At 34.8% G+C, this 23,080-nt stretch overlaps 1 protein-coding gene across 1 annotated transcript in view; it reads right to left on the minus strand.

Annotated features, from left to right (window-relative positions):
• Positions 1–8,420: 8,420 nt before the first annotated feature.
• Positions 8,421–23,080, minus strand: part of C5H12orf40 (chromosome 5 C12orf40 homolog) — a 45,467-nt gene continuing 30,807 nt past the window's right edge. The window contains exons 3-5 of the mRNA XM_007503895.3: positions 18,570–18,705; positions 16,637–16,769; positions 8,421–10,782 (exon numbers count right to left, since the gene is read on the minus strand). Coding sequence (XP_007503957.1) covers positions 10,728–10,782; positions 16,637–16,769; positions 18,570–18,705 — 324 coding nt within the window. The 3' untranslated portion in view covers positions 8,421–10,727. The remainder of the gene's footprint in view (positions 10,783–16,636; positions 16,770–18,569; positions 18,706–23,080) is intronic.

Consider the following 23,080-nt stretch of genomic DNA (forward strand, 5'->3'; position numbering starts at 1 on the left):
TACTGCCTCTCAAAAATTTCTGTTATTCACACTTTGGTTAATCTAAAATGCATATTATCTCCTGACATCCTTGTTTCTTGACTAGCATATTAGTGGCAATATAGCAAATAGAAAACAACTTAAAACATTACAATGTGATTTCCTTCTAACTGAAAATATTTTGGCTGATATGGGGTATTACTCCCTGAAAATGCCAAACCTTCAGTCAGCTACAATTTACCTACAAATGCCAATTAATTAAAAAAGATTATTTAAATTATGTCGAAGTACTAAAAGCTGCTTTTATAAGGAGGCAATAGCTCTATTCACCATTATAATTTAGAAGTTTCTCTTTGAGACCAAATCAGATTTTAAGGGAAGATGCAATAGATTGACAGTATTTAGAATCTTTTGAGGATAATTTCGGTATCTTCAGTAGGTGAACATAAGCTAATATGATTTGATCAATGAATTTTGTTGGCCAGGATAAGATTTAAATGCTTTGAGATATATTCCCTAATAGCCATTTAGGTCCCCAACTGCAAACAGAAAAAAAAAACCATCAGATAATCAACTATTTCAAAAAATATTTTTGTGGTTGCTAAAATACTTATCTCTGGCTTATTGATTTTCATGTTTTGCCCATTTTTCTTTTATTTGCACTGTGCAAACAGTCACTAACAGATCTATTCCTTCATCAATCTAATAAAAATTATGACTTTTGAAACTAACAAAAACTGACAGGAATAAGTATGTTTTTAGAAATATTTACTTTAAAATGGGGCTGTTTCTCTTCTCATCTTTTTATTATTATTATTAATTATACTATTAAAGATAGTATATATATATGTTTACACACACACATACACACACACACACACATATATATATATATGTATATATATATATATATATATATATATATATATATATATATATATATATATATATATACTTAGTTTAATTCGTGAATTTTTACCACTATATATTTCTCTTTTTTTAACTCTTAAGGAATATGTTGATTTTTGGTTTCAACATTCTCTAGATTTTTCTCATGTTAAATTAAGAAAATGGATCTTTTTTGCTTGACTTAGACATTCCTTTTCCCTCTCTATAAAAAAAAAGATAATGGCTATTGAATAAGTTAGTGGATGAGATGAAGGTAGCATTGTATTTATGGCACCATTTAAAAACACATTTGTTCAGGATCTTTAAATACTGTTATTTTTTCATTTCCATATTTTCATCTTTGCAATTTGGGAAGTTGTCCCTTTTAAATTGTGCAACTCCAAATTAACAATATGAAAGCCTGGATAATGCTTACCTAACTCAAGTTGTATTTTCAGTTACTCAATTTTTAGCAAAATTAATGTTACAAACACTGGAGAGGCTAACATTCAGTGCATTCAATAAACTAAAAAACTCCCATTTAAGATGAGGTACTATCATTTCAGGGCTGTATTTTTTTTCCTTATTAACTGTTCTGCAAGATGGAAGTTTTCTTCTTTTCTTTTACTGATTTGCTACTCTTTCCCAAAGCAGTGTATGTTTGAAACTTCTCATCCACCTTAAGAGAAAATTAATTTTTAGAAAACAATTCTTGGAATAAAAAATTTAATTATTTTCTTATTTGTTACTGTGTCCTTCCACTCTACCCCTTTCTAGTATATTTGTCTTCCTTTTTTCTTTTTTCATTTTATGAATATAAAGAGGACATTCCACATATTTTAAATACTTGATCAAGGCACAATATAAGAATTTTTTGTTTTAAAATGTAACAAATATCTGAAAAGTGAGCCTTATAAAATTAGAGTTCTGCTTTTTAATTCAGTGAAGATTTATATTATATAAAGAAATTAAGTTTATATTTTACAGAATTTTTAAATATTATGCTTTTTTAGTTATAAGAGAATGACTAACACCATATACTTGACAGCATTCCATATAAATGCCACAAATAGTGTTGGTAGCATCTTTTCAAATAATAAAATTTTAATTTCTTGAATTAAATGTCTAAGCACATTTTATTAATTTTTTAAAAGAAAACCTAGATTTCTTTCTAAAAATGCTGCATCTTTTGGTGCATTTTACTTCAACTCAAGAAAAGGTAAAATCCCTGATATTTCAAATTTTACTGCTCTAAACCTAATTGGGAAAGATATAACTGGATATATTTTGATAGAATTATCAAAATGTATTCCCCAAGTGTTTTTATACCTTTTCCTAGGAGATAATTTATAAGCTCTAGGCATCATAAAATTTCTCTATAACTTTATTTTACTCAATGAACTTTATAAGGGTATATTTGATATAATAGGCCCTTCTAATTTATGAGAAAAGAAAAAGTAAATTGGATCAAAGAATCAGAAATTAGATCTTTTTCATTTTTAATCACCATTTAAAATGTTATTTAGGAAAAATTAAGATCAAGGAAAGAGAGGTAAGTAGTTGATTCATAAGCTTAGAAAAATGGTGAAACTTCATTGTAAAAATTCACAAATAATATGAAAAATAATAACTATTCTACAAAATGTACTCCATATATATTTTGGGAAATGTTTGTTTACAATTTGTGTGCTAGTTTTTAAGTGTTATAATCAATTTTGTGGAAAATATTTAGGGCATTTAAAATTATGAGCACAACACTATGGGATAAAATTGAGAAGATATTTTCCCATGAGCCAACATTTTATGATTTTTCAATATTTAATGCATATTAAGATCTACCAAGTACTAAAAAAGACATTTGCACTATTATAACAAACTTCTAAAAACCAAATCTCAGTTTGTTGTTGTTGTTGCTGTTGTCATTACAGAGTTTTGTATATTAGGCCAGAAGCAAAGATGTAACAATATGTGCTACAAGGACAAAATATTTAATGGAAAATGTAATTGTGGGTAATAGTTACAGCTGCTGCCTTATAAAAGTGACTTAGAATTGTTCTCTGATTAATGAAAAATCTTTGTGTGCAGAAATATCGCTTCATTGTCTTTTGTACACTAATCAAGCTTAATTTATAATGTAATTTAGATTGTGGCAGTGTTTTGAATGTCAGTTAAACTAACTCTTCTCTGATGTTAGTATTCTCTTGTCATTGTCTTCCAAAAGATAGTAAAATGTGTAAAAAGCTGAATAGCTTGTCATAAACTCAATAATGAATGCTGCTACTATATGTGCTAATAATCACTGTGGTATTTTGTATTAGAGTATTAATGATGTTCAAAATTACATGAGAGTATTTTATCCAAATGATTTATGTGTTAAAATATTAATTCCTACAAATCTTTTCCTTTTTATGTAAAATGTGCAGTCTCTTGCACTTGGCTTATACAATTTTCAATATGGTTTAATTTTTTGCAAACTTTGGTTTTGGATGGTAAGGTTCATGGTTGATTGGCACATCAGTGATATATAAATATAAGACAAATAAGGGTATAGAAAATACCGATTAACATTACTTTAACATTTTAATAAATCCGCAGTTTCATCAATATGGGAATTCCCTCCATTGATACAGAGTGTGATACCAAAAGGCATACAATATTCTTAAAACAGAAAGCCAAAGTTTCATTGTTTTGAAAATTTATCAGTTTTACATCAATTCTTTTATGGGAAAAAATGAAGAAAGTTGACACAAAATGAAAGCAGAAGATAGATTGATGTTATAAATGCCCAAATTGTTTTCCTAGGATTTTTCTGATATTGATCTTGTTGTTTAAATATCTTTTAGATGTCACAGTTATTCAGATTTATATTGCATATAATATGCATTTAAAATCAATAAAAATAATTTTGTGCTATCCTTAAGATATTTCAAGAAATATTTTCATTGCCACAATTGCATGCTATAGCATTGAATACTTACCATATCATAAGAAATCTAATCTGAATATTTATTTCCAGACTTGATATTCTAAATATCTTTTAACAGTGGTATTTAGCGCCCAGTTCCTTTATATCCATATATTATATGATATATCAAAGTGTTGTATATTTCAAAGAATTTAAGTGATGTAAATTTAATTGTCTCATGTTATATTTTGTTCAAATTAAATCTTTGCATAAAAGTAAAATCTTTTTTAAAAGTGTCAGTGCCAGAATTACAAATAAAAGTTAAAATAATTCATTACATCTTTGTTCCCTTGTACTTTCTTGCATTCTTTCAAGATTTTGTTAATCTTGAAAGTCAGAGAATGTTCAAAACATTTGCACTTATTATCAGAACAATATATTTGATGAAATACAGATATGGCTCTATTACTTATGTGAAATTAAAAGGTTTTATAATCCTTTTCGTGTATATATTATGTATAAATACACACACACACATATACATATAGATGCCGTCATGCTGATAGATGTTAAAAAACTGGCTCTTGGGGGGGGATATATGTACAACACACTTTAAAATTTAATCTGCATTTTTAACATTTTCTCCATCACTTTCTTTAGTCTAAACAATCAGTAAAACAAGAAAGCAAGCCCTGATTTATAGTATTTTCCAATTTCCAAAGTGTAAATGCTGAAAATGAACAATCAACATTTGAAAGCCAGTTCAAGCTGGCTTCAGCATGTATGCGTGGGGGATGGGATGGGGTGGGTGTGTGGGTGTAAGAGAGAGAGAATGTGAATACTTCCTCCACTGATCAAAAGTGTTATACTAAAGAGCATATTCATAAGCTCAAAATGGAAGCCAAGATTTTGAAACATTTACACATTTTACATCATTTCTTTTTATGGGAAGAAAAATGTTGACACATAAAATGAAGACAGAATTTATCTATGCTGAAACTTTTTCTAGAACTTTTCTAACTATTGTTCTTGTTCTAATATTATCTTTTAGATAAAATAATTATTTGGATTCATATTATATTTATATTCAGTCTGTAATATTTAAAAATAATAAATAATAGTTCTGTGCTATTCTTAATATAACCATGTAAATTATATATTATATGCTATATATACTTATTTCTTAGCAATGTATCTCACCTTTTTCCACACACTGACCAAATATTAGGGCATAAAAAATTCAAAAATAAATTCATGAAGGCAGAAATGTTAAATCACAAAGGGATAAAATTAAATTCCAAAAAGGAATACTGAAGAAAAAATTAAAATTGGAGGCTAAATAAATCAATTCTAAAAAACTGATCAAAGGGCAAATCATAAAAACTAAAGATAATTTCATCAAAGAGAAAACATGCAAGAACTAGTGAGATTTAAGGAAAGCAGTCCATAGGTCCATTGTCATGGTGGAGTCCAAGCACATGCAAGGACACATGCATGCACACACCTTACAAATATATGGGAAACACAATAGACCAAATCATTATAGGATGATGCAAGGAGGAAAAATCACAGTGAGTCCTTTTTCCAGTCTGGCTCAGCATAAAAAGACAGAGATGTCTGCAAACACATCTGACTAGGAGTATACAAACACCTCAAGGCAAGAAGAAACTCTGCATTAAGGGAGGCTTAAGCATGTGCATGACCAGGTGCCACGTAGCAGCTTTCACTCACTATCCAGTTGCAAGTTATAGATCCAAGGTAGACTAAGAGAGGGACCTACAGCCTAAGTTGCTTTCTTTGTGAAGGAGTAGTTATGGACCCTAATCTGTTGGTGCAGAGGAGCAAGTTCAGAAGCAAACAGCATCTTTGTGAACATATGTGTTGATTCTGCCATGTGTTTTGACTCTGCCATGCGTGTTGATTCTGACACATGTGACAGGAAGGTCATGGGCAACACACGTGACAGGAAGGTCATGGGCGACACACATGGCAGGACACAGCCCACGTGACATGACCGGAGACATGATGAGCCCATTCAACCCTAGATACCTTCAGACATAGAAATTGTTCCTTACTTTGTTAAGTTTTCTTGAATTACTGTGACATATTACTGTAGGGTGGAATCCATGGCATAGCCAGGTCATCAAATTCTTTTCAAAGATATTTGCTACCAAATGCCTTTTCACTTGTATATTAGGGATCATGTCTCATGACGTGTCTCCTGGGCCGTGTCATGTCACGTGACCTGTCCATGACATATGTGTTGGTTTTTAACACGTGTCCTTTCTCACACGTCTGTCAATTCTGAAACGTGTGACCTGAGGGTGCGGCTGACACATATGGCAGGACACGGCCCACGAGACAGGGCCTGACACATGAGGAGCCCATTCAACCCTAGATACCTTCACACATAGAAACTGTTCCCTACTCTGTTAAGGTTTCCTGAATTACTGTGACATATTACTGTAGGGTGGAATGCATGGGATAGCCAGTCATCACATTCTTTTCAAAGATAGTTGCTACTAAGTGCCTTTTCACTTGTGTATTAGGGATCATGTCTCATGACCTGCCTTGTGGGCCTCTCCATGTCACTCGACTTGCCCATGACAAACGTGCTGATCCAGACACATGTCCTCACATGTGTGCCGACCATGACACATGCACTCTTTCTGACACACATGTTCTTTTGTACACACGTGACCTTTCTGACCCGTGTGTCCTTTCTGGCACGTGTGTCGATCCTGGCGCGCTTGGCCTGAGGGAATGGATTACACACATTGCAGGGCACGGCCCACGTGACAGTGCCTGACACATGGGGAGCCCATTCAACCCTAGATACCTTCACACATAGAAACTGTTCTTTACTTTGTTAAGGGCCGATCCAGACACGTGTCCTGTCTGACAAGAGTGTCCTTTCCGGCAGTGTTATGTTTCCGACATGTGCGTCAATTTTGACACACATGTCCTTTCTGACACACATGGCAATTCTGGCACGTGTGGTGCTTCTGACACACATGGCCTGGGGGCTTAAGAATCTGCGCTTGTGTCAGAAAGAGCACGCCTGTCATGGTCGGTGCACGTGTCAGAGAGGACACGTGTCTGGATCGGCACGTGTGTCATGGGCGGGTATCGTGGCATGGCACGGCCCACGAGGCATGTCATGAGACATGATCTTTAATACACAAGTGAAAAGGCACTTAGTAGCGAATATCTTTGAAAAGAAAGTGATGACTGGCTATCCCATGCATTCCTCCCTACAGTAATATGTCACAGTAATTCAAGAAACCTTAACAGAGTAGGGAACAGTCTTTCCCCTGAAACAAAAGCCTATTTTATTTAATAGTGTAAGGCAACATGACAATGGCAAATCTTAATGGAACTTGGATCAAGATGATTTGGATTGGAATTTCACCTCTGATACTAGTCCACAGGTAAGTTCCTTTACCCTCTCTAAGCCCCAGGCTATTTTATAAGGCTTCTCTTCTAAGATATCATATGGTTTGTGTCACAGGGAGAATCTACACTAAGGAAAACATATTCTATGATGTATTTTTCTAATGATGACTTATGGTTATCATTCAACGTCAGGGGTGCTCAAAGGGCTATGGATATGCTCTTAAAAAAAAAAACCCTGACCTTCTGTCTTAGAGTCAATACTGCGTATTGGCTCCAAGGCAGAAGAGCAGTAAGGGCTAGGCCATGGGGGTCAAGTGACTTGCCCAGGGTCACACAGCTGGGAAGTGTCTAGGACCTCCCATCTCCAGGTCTGACTCTCAATCCACTGAGCTACCCAGTTGCCCTCTGGATAGATTCTTGATAGTTGAAAATTGGCTGTATTTCCATTACCAGTGAAGAATTATGTAAAAGAAATATTGAAAAGGGTATCATTAAAGAGATGTAGGATTAGAAAAAAATAGTCAGCTGTGTCAAAAGTAATGGATAATTTTTAAAAGCCTGTTGTTTTTTTTTTGTTTTTTTTTGCCATCCAAGCAATAACAAGAGAAGTAGAGAAAAATTCTTAGCAAGTTGAGTGGATTCTCTATGGAGGACTTAAGGGAGAACATGGACCAAAGTTTCCCAGAATGATAGTTTGTGATCTACAGCAATGGAGTGACTACTCATATCTATGATTATTGAGCCATCAAAATTTTACACAGAACATAAAAAAAAAAACCATAACTATTTTCTACGCTAGAACCGAAACAGTTGCCTTTCTCAGAGAGTGACTAAGGTATCTATTATTCTATGGAGATTCTGAAAGTTACAAACTATCACAAGTACTATTCATAGTATTTATACATTGTAGTTATACAAAAACACTCAAGCTTGTAAAATGCATTTGCAAGTCCATATGAATCCATTTGGCCCTTGGGATTTTTTTTCTTGGCCATTTGTTCAATTTCTTTTCATGAAATAGGATTAATTAAGTATTCTATTTCCTTTTTTTGTTAATCTAGGCAATTCATATTTTTGTAAAATTTTCATCCATTTCACCCAGATTGTCAAATTTGTTATTATATAACAAGCAAAACAGCTCCTAATAATTGCTTTAATTTCCTCCTCATTGGAAGTGAATTCATTGCATACATATATAATATATATATATATATATATATATATATATATATATATATATATATATATATATTACTTGTTAAGGAAAAAATTCAGTGGATAATTTCTTCTTTTTTCAATTTTTCATTTTTCTCTCAATTACATGCAAGAATTTTTAACATTTGTTCTCTAAAATTTGGAGTTTTACATTCTCTCCCCCATACTAACCTTTCATCTCTGAGAAGGTCAGTAGTGACATCATGCAAAACATTGTTCCATCGATTGGACAATTTACAACATCTCCAAACTGAAGGACTGAGAAGCAAACTTGAATTTATCAAAATGCAACTTAGAAGTTTTATAAAACTATCTGGGGAACAAAAATATTCATAGCTGCGCTCTTTGTGGTGGCCAAAAACTGGAAAATGAGGGGATGCCCTTCAATTGGGGAATGGCTGAACAAATTGTGGTATATGTGGGTGATGGGATACTGTTGTGCTCAAAGGAATAATAAAGTGGAGGAATTCCATGGAGACTGGAACAACCTCCAGGAAGTGATGCAGAGTGAGAGGAGCAGAACCAGGAGAATGTTGTACACAGAGACTAATACACTGTGGTATAATCGAATGTAATGGACTTCTCCATTGGTGGTGGTGTAATGTCCCTGAACAATTTGCAGGGATCTAGGAGAAAAAAAAACATCATTCATAAGCAGAGGATAAACTATGGGAGTGGAAACACCGAGGAAAAGCAACTGCCTGACTACAGCGGTTGAGGGGACATGACAGAGGAGAGACTCTAAATGAACACTCTAATGCAAATACTATCAACATAGCAATGGGTTCGAATCAAGAACACAGGTGATACCCAGTGGAATCACACGTCGGCTATGGGGGGGGGGGGGAGGAAAAGAAAATGATCTTTGTCTTTAATGAATAATGCATGGAAATGATCAAATAAATATTTTTAAAAAAACTGTCTGGGGATACTGATGGTTAGATGGCTTGAATGGCCACAAAGCCTAATATGTTTGGAGGCAAGACCTGAACTTGGCTCTGAAGGAAGCTTTTTATTCTTTTCCTTTCATCTCTGCTTCTCTATGTCTATTGGATAAAGAATAGCTGCTGATATGTATTAGTAGAGACAGTTTACTCAATACAAGCACTTTCATAGTTACAGAACAACAACAAGTTTTCTTCAGGAGCAATTTGTACTATGTGGAAAACTCTATTTAAAACACTCAAAGTCTTGTATTCATTGAACCACATCATTTTAGAGTTTGAAGGCACCTTGGCATCTAGTTCAACCTGTATGTATGTATACAAAAGGAATTAACAATACAACATACCCAAGAAGCAGAAGTTCAGTCTCTGCTTGAGATCTGTAAGGAGGTGGAATTCAAAACAGTTCAAGGCAGTCTAATCCACTTTTAAACATCTTTAATAGGCAGGAAATTTTTCCTTATTTCAAATCTAAAGTTGCACCTGCAATTTCTACCAGAATTGTTCCTAATTCTGTCCTCTGGGCCCTCATTGAGTAAGTGTAACCTCTCTTCCATATGATGGCTTTTCAAATACTTGAACAAAGTCATCATGTTCCCACTGAGTCTTCTCCTCTCCGGGATACACATGCCAAATTCTTTCAACTGATCCTTGCATGACAAGGACTTAAGGCCCTTTCCTAACCTGGCTGCCCTCCTCTGAAGACTCTCTAGTTTTTCACTGTCTGTCTTAAACTGTAATGTTTAAAATTGAGTACAACATAGATAATGTCTAATGAAAGAAGAGTACAGGTAGGACAGGTTGTTATGTACAGGAAGAAGGTTAAAGTGGTAAAACTTCTCACAGAACAGAAACAGTAATAGTAGCTAGAAATGTAATTTGGAGCCAGGTTGTGAAGGGCTTTAAATGCCACATAAATGAGTTTAGATCTAGACTTAAAGCTTGTTCAACCACAAGCTCAAAATCCTAGTCAGCACTGATTTGGCAAAAAAAAAAAAATTCAAAATTCCTAGCTGTCTCTATGCTTATTATTTCAATATAGAGGAAAGGAAAAAATATATAATCTCAATGAGAAGCCTATAAATATTCCTAAAGTAAGGTATGTTTTCATTTTTAATATTAATCTCAATAAAAACAACTGGAATACACTAGAATAGTAAGAGACAAAGGAAGGAATACTAGTTATAAAGTTAGAATGCTGGGTTTAATGTACATTGCTTGTATGACCAGGGTATACTTAGCCTTCCTGGGCCTCAGTGTCCTCATGTATAAAATGATATTTGGCAAATATGGTCACTAAGATCCTTTCAGCTCTAAATCTTTATTTATGATCCCCCTCCATCCAAGAGCTAGATTTATTTTATTAAGCAAAGTTTTTAGGTCATTTGGATTGGCAGTCTTTATAAATGCTGGGCTTGCTTCCAAATCTTCCATGTTCTCTTCTTTGCCCAGAATCTAATGAGGGAGAAAAAGTTAAATAATTTTGTTATATGCTCAATATTATCCATGTTACATTTTGCCTTGTTTAAATGTTCATTATCAAAGGCCAAAAAGACATTTAAATGTTAGCACTATGCTCCTGTAATAGTAATCTTCCAACTGATAATTCAAGAAGTTAATTTTAAATTTATGAAGAAAAATTATTCTTTGACAAGCAATCAAACAAAATTAGAAATTGATGGATTCTACAAATATTGATGTTCATTACAAAATCAACTTATTTGCAAAATAAGTAACCATAACATCTATATGTTTACTATCTACAATAAAAATATGTCTTTTATTGTAGAAATATTTGATATGTAAATTAAATCCAAAACTACTGCCAGGTTCAGTAGGAATTATAGAAAGAATAAATGCTAAAGAAATATTTTCTTAAATGAGATGATGATCTGAAATAAGCAGAAAACCAAAAGGCAAAAATTCATCTTCTTTCAAACATTCATTTTTTACCAATGCTATTGAATTTGACAATGGTGGACAAGTTATATAAAATAAACAGAAAGAAACAGAATGAAATAGGATTATGGGACCAGTGAGACTATGAAATAACTTCTTTCTATAAACCTCTTCTACCCCTACACTTCAGCTACAAAGTAATTTCAGCTTATTCTATAAATAAGATGATATGATGCTCTTGTACAAGGCAAAAACTCCATGAATTTATGCTAGAAAAAATGTCATACATTGAGTACTCACTAAATACCATTCTCTCAGACTCCAAGACCTGCTGCAATGATCACAAACAAACTGGAAAGATTATTATTAGGGGTCATACGTAGCTATTTCCTGTCTCTGTAATGATTTTGCCCAGCCATTTCATCCTTTACCCCAATCCCACAGAAAAAGTTGGCAATTATTGCTCTACTTAACTACAACACGAAGAACTGAGTTCAGCACACAAAAAGATACAGTAAGAGTGAGTAAGCTAAAAAGTTAGGGGAAAATATAATCAAAATATTTTAAACCTTATTCTTTTTCTTTCCCCCTAAATACCATGCCTCTCCTAAATTCTCCTTGTTTTTTCATATTTAATTATTCCCCTTAGTTTCAGGGAGGAGAGTTCATAAAAAAAGAAATTAGCAATGAATTTATGTCAGTTATTAGTGCTCAAAATCAAGTTGTTTTTAAAAATCAGAGGATAAAGTCAAGATCAAAGCATATACCAAGCTTTTCTCTACTCCCCAAAGGACCTCCAAAAGGATAGAGAGAATACAAGATTCAATCATAAGTAAATCTAGGAAAAAGGTCTTACTGAGTAATTTTCCCAGGCCATTTTGGCATAGGAAGATAAAACAAACACTGAAAAAAGGCTGGTAGCATATCTTGTGGAGTCTGTGCACCAGAACAAGAGGAAGTTCTAGATTCACATTAGGTTACTTTGATGGGGAAAGATGCTAAGTGAGATCTTTCATGTCTGTTATCTAGTTCCACATAGCAGAAGTAGGGAAGACTGAAGAGATCAGGTAAGAAGTGGCAGTAAGCCCTAGAAGTATATGCAGAGAGAAACAAGTTCAGAAGCAAGTAGTAGCTATGTGGCTCAGGTAACAGGAGAAGATTATGGCTTGAATTCCAGATCCTAGTTAAGCTGGAAGCTTATAAAGAAATGACCAATGCAGGAAATTTTAAACCTAAGGGAAGCCTTTGATTCTTTCACTCTGAACCAGCAGAGTTTACCAGCTGGCTGATAGGCCAATGCTAGTTTCCTGTTGCTCAGATCCAAACCCAGGTCAAGAAATTGCAGAACTCAGACAAGGCCAGTAGCAATCAGACTTTTTGCCCCATATCAGACCATTTTAGGAATGCTAAAAGTTTGCGGGTCTTGAGCCTAAGCTATCCTTAAGATCCTAGAGTAACACAATACTAAAGACACCAAGAAATCAGCAAGAGGGCCAGCCAAAACCTTCTTTCCAAAAATGTGCAGAGCTTGGCCCTAATGTCAAATATGAAATCAGGAAGTAGGGTGGGAGAATGAGCAAACAAAAAAAGAAGCTTACCACAAAAAGCTATTATTGTGGCATGAATGCTCAAGATACAAATCTAGAAAAGAGACACAGATTCAAACAGAATTTGTGAGAGAGATAAAGCAAGAGTTGAAAAAGAAAGAGCTAAAAAACATTTTTATAAATTAACTAAAATTGCTAGAGGAAATTAAAGGAAAAGAAATAACTATGGAAACACAACTTGGTACAAAACATAGCAAGGCACAAAACCTTGCTGAGGTAACAAATTCCCTAAAAATTAGAATGGCCCAAATATAAGCCAATGACTCACTAAAGTCAAAAGGCTGAGAAATAGAAGAAAATGTCAAGTAATCTCATAGCAAAAACAAACTATCTGGAAAATAGAGAGAGAAAAAAATTAGTAATCTTTGGACTACCTATATGCAAAGACCAAAAAACAAACCAAAAAAACCCAGACATCATTTTTTCAAGAAATCTTAAAGGAAAACTGCATAAGTCGGAATCAGAAGCCAAAGTAGAAATCTATTGGTCATTCCCTAAAAGATACTCCAAAATGAAAACTTCCAGGAATATTATAGAAAAAAGTTTAGAGCTTCCAGATTTAAAAAATAAAAATTACTGCAAGCAACCAGAAAGAAAAAAAAAAACTCATATAAAAAAGCAGTCAGAATTATACAAAATTTAGCAGCTACCACCATAAAGGACAAAGAACCTGGAATTTGATATTCCAAAATGCAAGGGATATAAGCATACAGTCAAGAATAACTTAACTAGCAAAACTCAATACTACATACTGCTAGGTGGGGAAGATACCTTTAATGAAAAAGAAGACTTCATTCATTCCTGATGAAAAGAGTGTGTAGAAACTTTGAAATTGAAACACAAGGCCTCAGAGAAGATAAACATGAATCAACAATGTAAGGGACTAAACAAGGATAAACTGTTTACATTCAAATATAGAGAGATGACACATGTGACCCTCTAAACCCATCATATGGAGTCTTAAAAAAGGTATATAGGTGGAGAAGGTCTTGGAGTGATTCTGTTACGTCTCCATTTTAGAAGAATGCAGAAAGATAGAAAAGACATTTGAGGAAAAGAAAAACAAGATTAAAACTACCTCAAATAATCAGGGTACAAAATAGACATATTTACAAACAAAAAGGAAATTGGAGGGATTGGCTTACTTTTGAGCCTCTCTCCCATCTGAACAAAACAAAATAAGGAAGAATATATACATTTACATTTAGGTACATAAATACATATCACTCATGAGATAAAAAGGAACAAAAGGCAGACGGGGAAATTAGAAGGCAGATTGGTTACAGGAAGAATTACTGCAAAGCAAAATAAACTCTAATGTACAAAAATGCATTTTTTCAGGTGGTAATGAATGAGACCCTGGGGGCAAAGGGGAGGGTACCCATCAAAGGGAAAATAACTGAACAAGTTATAACATATAAATATGTTAGAATACTATTGTGCCTTACAAAATGACAGAGGAAATGATTTCCAAGAAACTTGGGAAGAATTATATGAATTGGTTCAGAGTGAAGTGAATAATTTATACAATGAATTCAATATGATAAAGAAAAAATCTTTAATGGAATTAGAGACTCTGACCAATGAAAAGCAACTGCTTGACTACAGGGGTTGAGGGATATGACTGAGGAGAGACTCTAAATGAACACTCTAATGCAAATACCAACAACAATGGAAATGGGTTCGAGTCAAGAACACATGTGATAACCAATGGAATCATGTGTTGGCTATGGGAGAGGGAAAGGTGGGGGGAGGGGAGGAGGAAAAGAAAATGATCTTTGTTTCCAGTGAATAATGTTTGGAAATGACCAAATAAAATAATGTTTAAAATTTACAAAAATAAATAAAAAATAAAAATAAATAATTATAGTAAGATAAATTAAATAAATCTAAAGAACCAGAAACAGGGTAGGCAAATGGGAACCTGAGATTGAGAAAGGGCCTGCCAAAATTAAATAGCTTTTCTATAGCATAAACAAAGAGGAACAGGACTTTAAAGAAATTTCTTAAATTAAGAAAAAAAGCTCTAAACTGAAAAATAGAATGGTTTAAATGCCAAAATATGCTGAATACAAAAAATGCATATGAAAAATAAAGACATTCAAAATGAAAACCTTTGAAATCTAAAATTGATACCTCATTTTATTTTGTATTAAGTGTTGATTACAATATTAAGAATCGTATTTAATCACAGGAATCAATATTTATGGATCACATTTAAACTTGATTGCAAAGGCCTCAGTGGTAGTGTTTTAAGAATTTCATTTCCTTATTCCTAGTCTGATCACAAAGATTTAAATCCGTGACCTTTTAACGACCACAGATGTGGGTCAGTCTGGTCACTGGATGTTCTCTGAGTCAAGCCAAATGTAAGCTCATCTCCTATCTTGGTGTTAGACCATTCAATCTTAGTTTAGTTTGCATCATTCGACTTTATATAATCAACTGTATAAAGGAGTTGCTCCACCGGGCAGGGGGTCCCTGGCTATTGAAGAGCCTTAGATTCCATTCTGTGGAAAATGCCAGCCTTGCTAATAAATTTATAAAACTTGGAACTTTGTACTACAGTTTCCTTTACTGCAGATTTTTATCATAACAAACCTCAGAGTCTATTTTAGCTCTATTAAGCTAAATTGGAGGCTGAAGCAATTTTATCAGGCATCAGGTAAATCCAAAAAATTAAGGTTACAATTATGCTATTCAACAGGAAAAAAAACTCGGAGAGGAAACCAAGGAAATTATTATTTTTAAAGGAACCATAGATAATGAAGCAATATCAATATTAAAGACATAAAATAACATGACTAACAAGATGGAAGCCTAGACTTTTTTCTAGTCCTCATTAATTCTCAAAAACTCCCCCCAAAAGGAAATATGTACAAGAGGTAAAGCAAATACAGGCCAAGACAATAAGAAGCCTCATAAAATTAACTGTCTCATGAGTTAACAGCAGAGAATACCTCACTTGCTCATTCAGTACCTCCCAATTTCCTAGCCTCTCCACTATAGATTTAACCAGTGATTTCTCTGTTGCTGCTACGTACACCCGACCATTCTGTGGTAACAAGCAACAGAACTCAGTTCTGCCTACCCACGTATAGACAGGAATAAGAAGGCAAGAAAAAGTTCTGATTGGTATGAGCCAGAGAACTAAAGAACAGAAGAAACTGGGAGGGGAGGAGGGAGAGAGCCAGCATTAGACATATAGTGGTTACATAAAAAAATTCCAATGAGAAATACCCAATTTTGCAAGGGATCAAGAGAAAGACAATGTAACATGAAGGAAATCCAAATAACATTGGATCATTCTATACCCACCAGAAATTCTAAAGTTATGGAGTCATAGGATCCAAAAAACAAAGGGACTCAAGATATATCCCAAAGCAGCTTACCCTGTATACTATACTTGAACTGAATCATCAGTGAAAATGAGGGGAAGAATTAGGTAACTAAATAACAAATAGAAAGAAAAAGGAATCAATAACCCAGAAGGGTTAAGGTATTGCATAAAAACTGGTTAATCCCAGAGCTAGAAACACATGATGAAGGAATTGAAGCTTTGTATCTATGTGTAAACGAGGAGAACTTAAGCTTTCTCATTTGACAAATTCTAAAGCACTAGTTTACAAAAGAAAGCTACAATTGCTGACATGTGAAGAATAATGGTAGAAATGAGAATAACAGAGTAACAGTAAGTTCCACTCTTGAATATACAATGGAGAGGCAGTTAATAATAACCAATCTAAGGCCTCTAAATTTAAAAAATGCAATACCTTTTGGTAAAATACTCATTTTTAAATTACCTGTTTTCTGTGTCATCAAGGCAAACGTTGGATGCTTTATAATGAAAGGCCACTGAAAATTCTGAATTGTGCCTTCTTATGGGTATTTTTGTGTTCCTATTTATATTCACAAATGTTGGCTTTCTCACAGTAGCTGTAATGAAAAGGTTCAAAATTTTAATAATGTGAAACAATGTATCTTTACTAAGCTTTTTTGCCACATTCAATTCAATTTAAAAGGATTTATAAGGGGGCAGCTGGGTAGCTCAGTGGATTGAGAGTCAGACTGGAGGTCCTGGGTTCAAATCTGGCCTCAAACACTTCCCAGCTATGTGACCCTGGACAAATCACTTAATCCCCATTGCCTAGCCCTTTCTGCTCTTCTGCCTTTAGAATCAATACATGGTCTTGAGTCTAAGACAGAAGGTAAGAGTTTAAAAAAATAAAAGGATTTATTATTTGTCTACTATATACAAGTAACTGGTTTTGGAAAGATTTTTGCCCATAGAGATGCCAATATTAACATTTTTGTAGTTCTGTTGGGGAAAATCAAAACCTAAATTTTATGCCTTTGTTTATTTCTCTGGAATTTTGTTTGTTTCACAATTATAAAAATGTAAGTGGACATGACTTGCATCAGAGAAATGTTCAATAAGCTTGAAGAAAACAACCCATTTGCTTCTCTCTCTAGAGAGTTGTGTGCATATCCACATACACATATACATGCACATAAACCCTCTAAACATATAAAACTAAGCAACCCTTAAAGGTCTGAAGGATTAAAGAAGACTCAAAAGATTAACCTGGAATTCATAACAATAATTGTCAAAAACTACTGCTTATTGCTAACTTAATCATTGTTAATTACATAATGTGACCAGAGACTTCTAAACTTACATTAAACACAATTACCTACCTAAAATACTCCTTTTCTGGGAAAGAAGTCTCACAATAAAATAGCAACAAAAGTAGAAATGTTATAATACTTATCCCATGATAATAACTCAAGAATATTTTGGAGAAAATTATTTTTCTAAACTTTTAAATATAATCTGAACCAAATGTTGGCAACTCCTGAGAAGTCAAGAAGTTTGGTCAAACAGAATTTGAAAGGGACCAATACCCTGTCAGGATAGGGCACCAACTATTCATTTGGCTAAATATTCTTTTAAATTTGTATTCTTTTACATTGCACATATTCACCAAAAGATTATGCTTGTCAACCACTTATAGCTCAGTATGATTAAATTATTCATATAATCAGAACATTTTCCTCTTAAATCTAAGATAATAACTTACAAAATGAGAGTACTTATTAATAACTGAAGATGAGAATGGTGGATACTTTCTGTGTGTGGAGTACACTGACAAAGGGCAGACCTTATGCCAAAATGAGAGCCCTTGGCTGCCCAGAAGGCAACATGAGGAAATACAGAGGATATATTTGAGTGAAAGGGCAAGGGACACTATACTTAGTGCCAATGAAAATTATTTCTTTGGATTTAGTTTTTAATTTTTAGTTATTATAATTTTTCCACTTCAAAAAAATCTAAAAATTCTATTGCTAGTCTTATCTTTATAATCAATTTAAGTTAACTCTGGAAGAATATTTAAAGAGCTATTAAATGAATGAGCTGAAATGAGCCAGGAAAATTTTTATTTCTCCACAGATATCTAAAGCTAATTCAAAACAACTTCTCTAAGAATAATCTAGTAAAAATTAGTCAAAAGACTTTTATATCCTCAAATATTCACCCATTTAGACATCTGTGTGTATACATATACATATATACTTGGGCAAAAATACATGATTTAATATATTCTTTTAAGTAAAAAATGAATAAGCAATACAAGATTTTAGATGAATTTACATGTTATACCCTCTTTATCCTAAAGTGATAAATATCATATGGCCCTCTTAATTAAGCCCAAAGATACACTAATATATACTCACCAGGTTTTCTCTGCTTCATAGAGATCTGATTTACCATATACAAATTGAGAAGATCTAAACTGACTGAAGAATTTCTAGAGGGTGATAAAACTCCCAGAAACTTCTTTGAATTTAGCTTTTTCTTTTCAAAATATTCCTAAAATATTTTAAAGTAAGGAAAAATAGCATTTGTTATAATTGTGTAGCCATAGAATTCATTTAGTAATTATTATTATAGTTAGTGGAATAATGGGAATTTCTATTAATAAATGTATTGTTATTTTAATCTTTGATTAATCATAAATATAATTTTAAGATAATAATTTTGGATTTTTTCTTCCTGTAGCCTTTTAAATTTGCACCTATTTAATTTAGGCAAAATAAACTAATGTAAATCTCTAGAAAATCATTTGAAGGTCTCTTTCTTTTCACAACCTGCTACAAGCTTTCTTTTCAAAAATAAATTATTGATAATAGCTTTCATGGAAAAATCCCCTTGGATGGGAATCCAAAAACCCCTCTGGAAAGTTTAAAACTTTGGTGTGAAAAACATCAAGCCTTTGGTTGTGGTGCTGATTGTTAAATGTGAGACTCAGGCAGCTTTTAAGGAAGATACATCAGAAAGCAAGAAGAAGGTCTTAGGGCAGTAATAGTGTTCCTTTTAGAATCTTTTAGAGACCATGTGCAGTGTCCCAATCTCCTACACCCCTGCCCCAGACAATGGATCCTGTATGGAGGAGGGTCTACTTTTCAGGATGTTGTTGACCACCTTAGGCAGCTCTCTTCAGGAAAAGCCAGGTGGGAGTGATACTTGGGTCAGCAAGTCCTGCCACCATTCAACCCGGGGGGGGGGGCAGCTTTAACAAGATTCTAGAATAAGAGGAGCTTCCCTTTTTTAAAAACAAAATCATCCTTTGGGGTAGCTAATCCTGATCTGGATTCAGGTCAAGTCTGGGTTTGCAAGAATTGCTTTAACAATGATTCTGGTCTGGCTGCCTTCCACCTGACCTGAAGTCTTCTAAGTGAGGTCAGCACTGCCAGGGAGCCTCATGCTCCCTTGAGTCTTGGAGGGGGTGGAGGCTTGGCATTTTCTTCCCTTTGCCAGCATGTGTGCACTTGCTAAAACTCTCTGATGGGGGTGAGGGTCGCTGCAGGCAGGTCTTGATGGCCCCCCAGACGGGGAGAGGGTATTGATGCAGCAGAAGGGACCTTCCCTGGGACTTGGAGTGGGCTCCTCCAGGGAGATTTGAATCTCAAAAGCAAAGAAAGAGCCACAGGGAGCAGCAGAAAGGCTCCAAAGGCTCAGAAATCAAATTGGGGGGTGGGGAGGAGTTCCATGCCAGCCTCTACTGTTTTCTACCTTCCCATCACCCAGGGAAGAGGCCTGCTCCTCCTTGAAGGCCCAGACACCGAGTCTCACCATCAGCCTAGGCCTCTTCTCCCCAAGGAGCTCCCACAGGAGCCCAAGGCCAGAAAGAGGAGGACGAAATGGAGGGGAGTGGCCTAAGCACTCCCACTCAGGGGAGGGAGTAAGCACAGAGGAGTGGGGAGATGCAGTGGAGAGGGGGAAGGGAGCAACTCTGCCAGGGAATACCCAGGTACCCAAAGAGATATCTATGTGCCATCTTTGGCACATGTGTCATAGGTTTACCATCATGACCTTAGGGAGTGTTAACCGGCACAGAATTGTCTCCAACCTCATCCAATCTTTCAACATTCACTGATCCCAAGAACCCAGGCAATTTGTAGCAAGAACTAGCACACAAACCTTATGCAGGTGACACTACAGAAGCACATAACACATGGATCGCTCCCCAAGAAGGGCCCAGTGAGACTGCAAAGGTATTATATGTCAAGATAATTATTTCTACAACTGCAAGTATAAGAGTCTAATTTAGAAACATCAACCCAGAGGTTTGAGATTTCAAAGGTTATTCTCATTAAGAATACTGACAGCTGGTGTTTCCTTCTTGCTATCAACAGATCAAGCTGTTTATTTCTCTGACTGTGTTAATATTGAGACTCTCTGTAAAACTGAAAATTCCTAGAAAAAAATATCTTAAGTCAATCATTCAACAAGCATTTATTAAACATCTGCTCTATGTCAGGCACTGTGTAGCTGCTTATGTTAAAATTACAAAGAATAAAACAAGTTCTATTCTCAAAGTGCATTCACTACACTTTTTCCATGAGACTAGAAGAAATGTTTTTTTTTTGGGGGGGGGGTAATTGTTTAGATCTATAATTTCATCAAGTTAGGAAAATTGGTGAATTGTAAATAAAGTTACAATTTATTATAAATTTTTGTAATTATATAAAATGTGATATGGCAGCCCCCTCTCACTCCTTTGCCCTCATCACCCATCCCCAACCTAATGGGAGCTTAGGGCAGTATAGCAGAGTATATAACAAGTAACTTATGAGTCGGAAAGACCTGTCTTTATGTCTCTTCTCTGATATACACTGGCTAGAAGACCCCTAGCACACTACTTCCTCTCTATGTACCCAGCAAACTTCTTCAAATGATCAGCCCTGACCATCAGCAAGATGAGAAGACAGAATGTTGAAATTGGTGTTAGACAGAGCTAGATTTGCATCCTGCCCCAGATGGTGACTAAATGGGAGAAGTTATATTGACTTCAACATGATCTGTGGGTCCATCTTGTCTCTGGGAAGATCTAAATTTCACAGAAGCCATCAATCACAGTATGTAAATCTCTAACCTTCTGACGGCATCAATAATGAGGAGGCCAAGAGACTTTCTAAAAACCTGTCTCCGTTTTTGTACATACGTATTCTTGACTCTATCCTGTTAAGAGACTGTAGTAAAGTCCCACCTTTAAAACAATTTCTGGGAAAAACAAAGTAAAACAAAAATTATAAAATATATAAAATTATAAATAATTATAATTAAAATTATGAATAAAAATTATTTAGGAAACTTCTTAGGGTATTTAAGGATTAAATGACTTATACAATATCCATCCAGGAGGTGTCAGAGACAGATGTTGGATCCAGGTCTTCCTGAATCAAGGAGCCCAACTCTCTATTTATTATGCTACAAACAAATGTTCCCAATCAAATAAGTAGAACCCTATCAAGCTGAGACCTATTTTAATGCATTCAGCAAGCATCTTAATCTTCCCATCATATATACAAATATTTCCTTGAAAGGCCTTTTGGGAAAGGAAATTAAACATTGAGGATCCCAGGGAGGTAGAAGGTAATTATACCTCAGGGATCCAGAAAATTTCCTAATGTTCTAAGAACACTGTTCTCTAATTGATCCTATAACTAATATAGCCTACTACTATTGGAGTTACCCCTGACTGAGGAGGAGACTTAAAGATAAGTCAGAGGCACCTATCTTGATCATAAAAACCAGATGTGTCTGTCTTAAGCATAAATCCTGTACAAGAGTCAATACCACTCTGAAAGAAATACCTAGATCTTGCAAATGACTCCTTGTTATTTTATCAAAACTAAGTTCTGATTCTGAGGTATCACCTCACACCTAGCAGATTGACTAACATGACAGCTATGGAAAGTAGTGAATGCTAGAGGGGATGTGGCAAAGTTGGGACATTAATGCATTGCTGGTGAAGTTGTGAATTGATCCAACCATTCTGGAGGGCGATAAAAGACTGTCTGCCCTTTGATCCAGCCATAGCACTGCTGGGTTTGTACCCCAAAGAGATATTAAGGAAAAAGACTTGTACAAGAATATTCATAGCTGCGCTCTTTGTGGTGGCCAAAAATTGGAAAACGAGGGGATGCCCATCAATTGGGGAATGGCTGAACAAATTGTGGTATATGTTGGTGATGGAATACTATTGTGCTAAAAGGAATAATAAAGTAGAGGAATTCCACGGAAACTGGAACAACCTCCAGGAAGTGATGCAGAGCAAAAGGAGCAGAACCAGGAAAATATTGTTCACAGAGGTACAATACACTGTGGTACAATCGAAGGTAATGGACTCCTCCACTAGGGACAATGCAATGTCTCTGAACAATCTGCAGGGATCTAAAAAACACTATCCACAAGCAAGGGATAAACTGTGGGAGTAAAAACACCAAAGAAAAGCAATTGCTTGACTACAGGGGCTGAGAGGAAATGACTGAGGAGAGACTCTAAATGAACACTCTAGTGCAAATACCAACAACATGGAAATGGGTTTGAGCCAAGAACACATGTGAAACCCAGTGGAATTGTGCACCGGCTATGGGAGAAGTGGTGGGAGGGGGGCAGGGGGAGGAAAAGATAATGATCATTGTTTACAATGAATAATGTTTGTAAATAACCAAATAAAATAATGTTTAAAAAGTCAAAAAAAAAAACCTTAAGTTCTGAGTCCTGATAAACAATCTAAGCTGTGTACATAACATTTCAGATGGATGCTAAGCATCTTCTATTGTATATATTTCCCCTAGATTACTCACCCCTCCCCAATGGTATATAACTTGAAACTTTCTGTCTGGTGAACTCAGTTTTTATGTAGGTTCCAGCACATGTGTCTGAATTCTCACTCTCT

Source organism: Monodelphis domestica, chromosome 5 (assembly GCF_027887165.1).
Source record: "Monodelphis domestica isolate mMonDom1 chromosome 5, mMonDom1.pri, whole genome shotgun sequence".
Taxonomy (NCBI): domain Eukaryota; kingdom Metazoa; phylum Chordata; class Mammalia; order Didelphimorphia; family Didelphidae; genus Monodelphis; species Monodelphis domestica.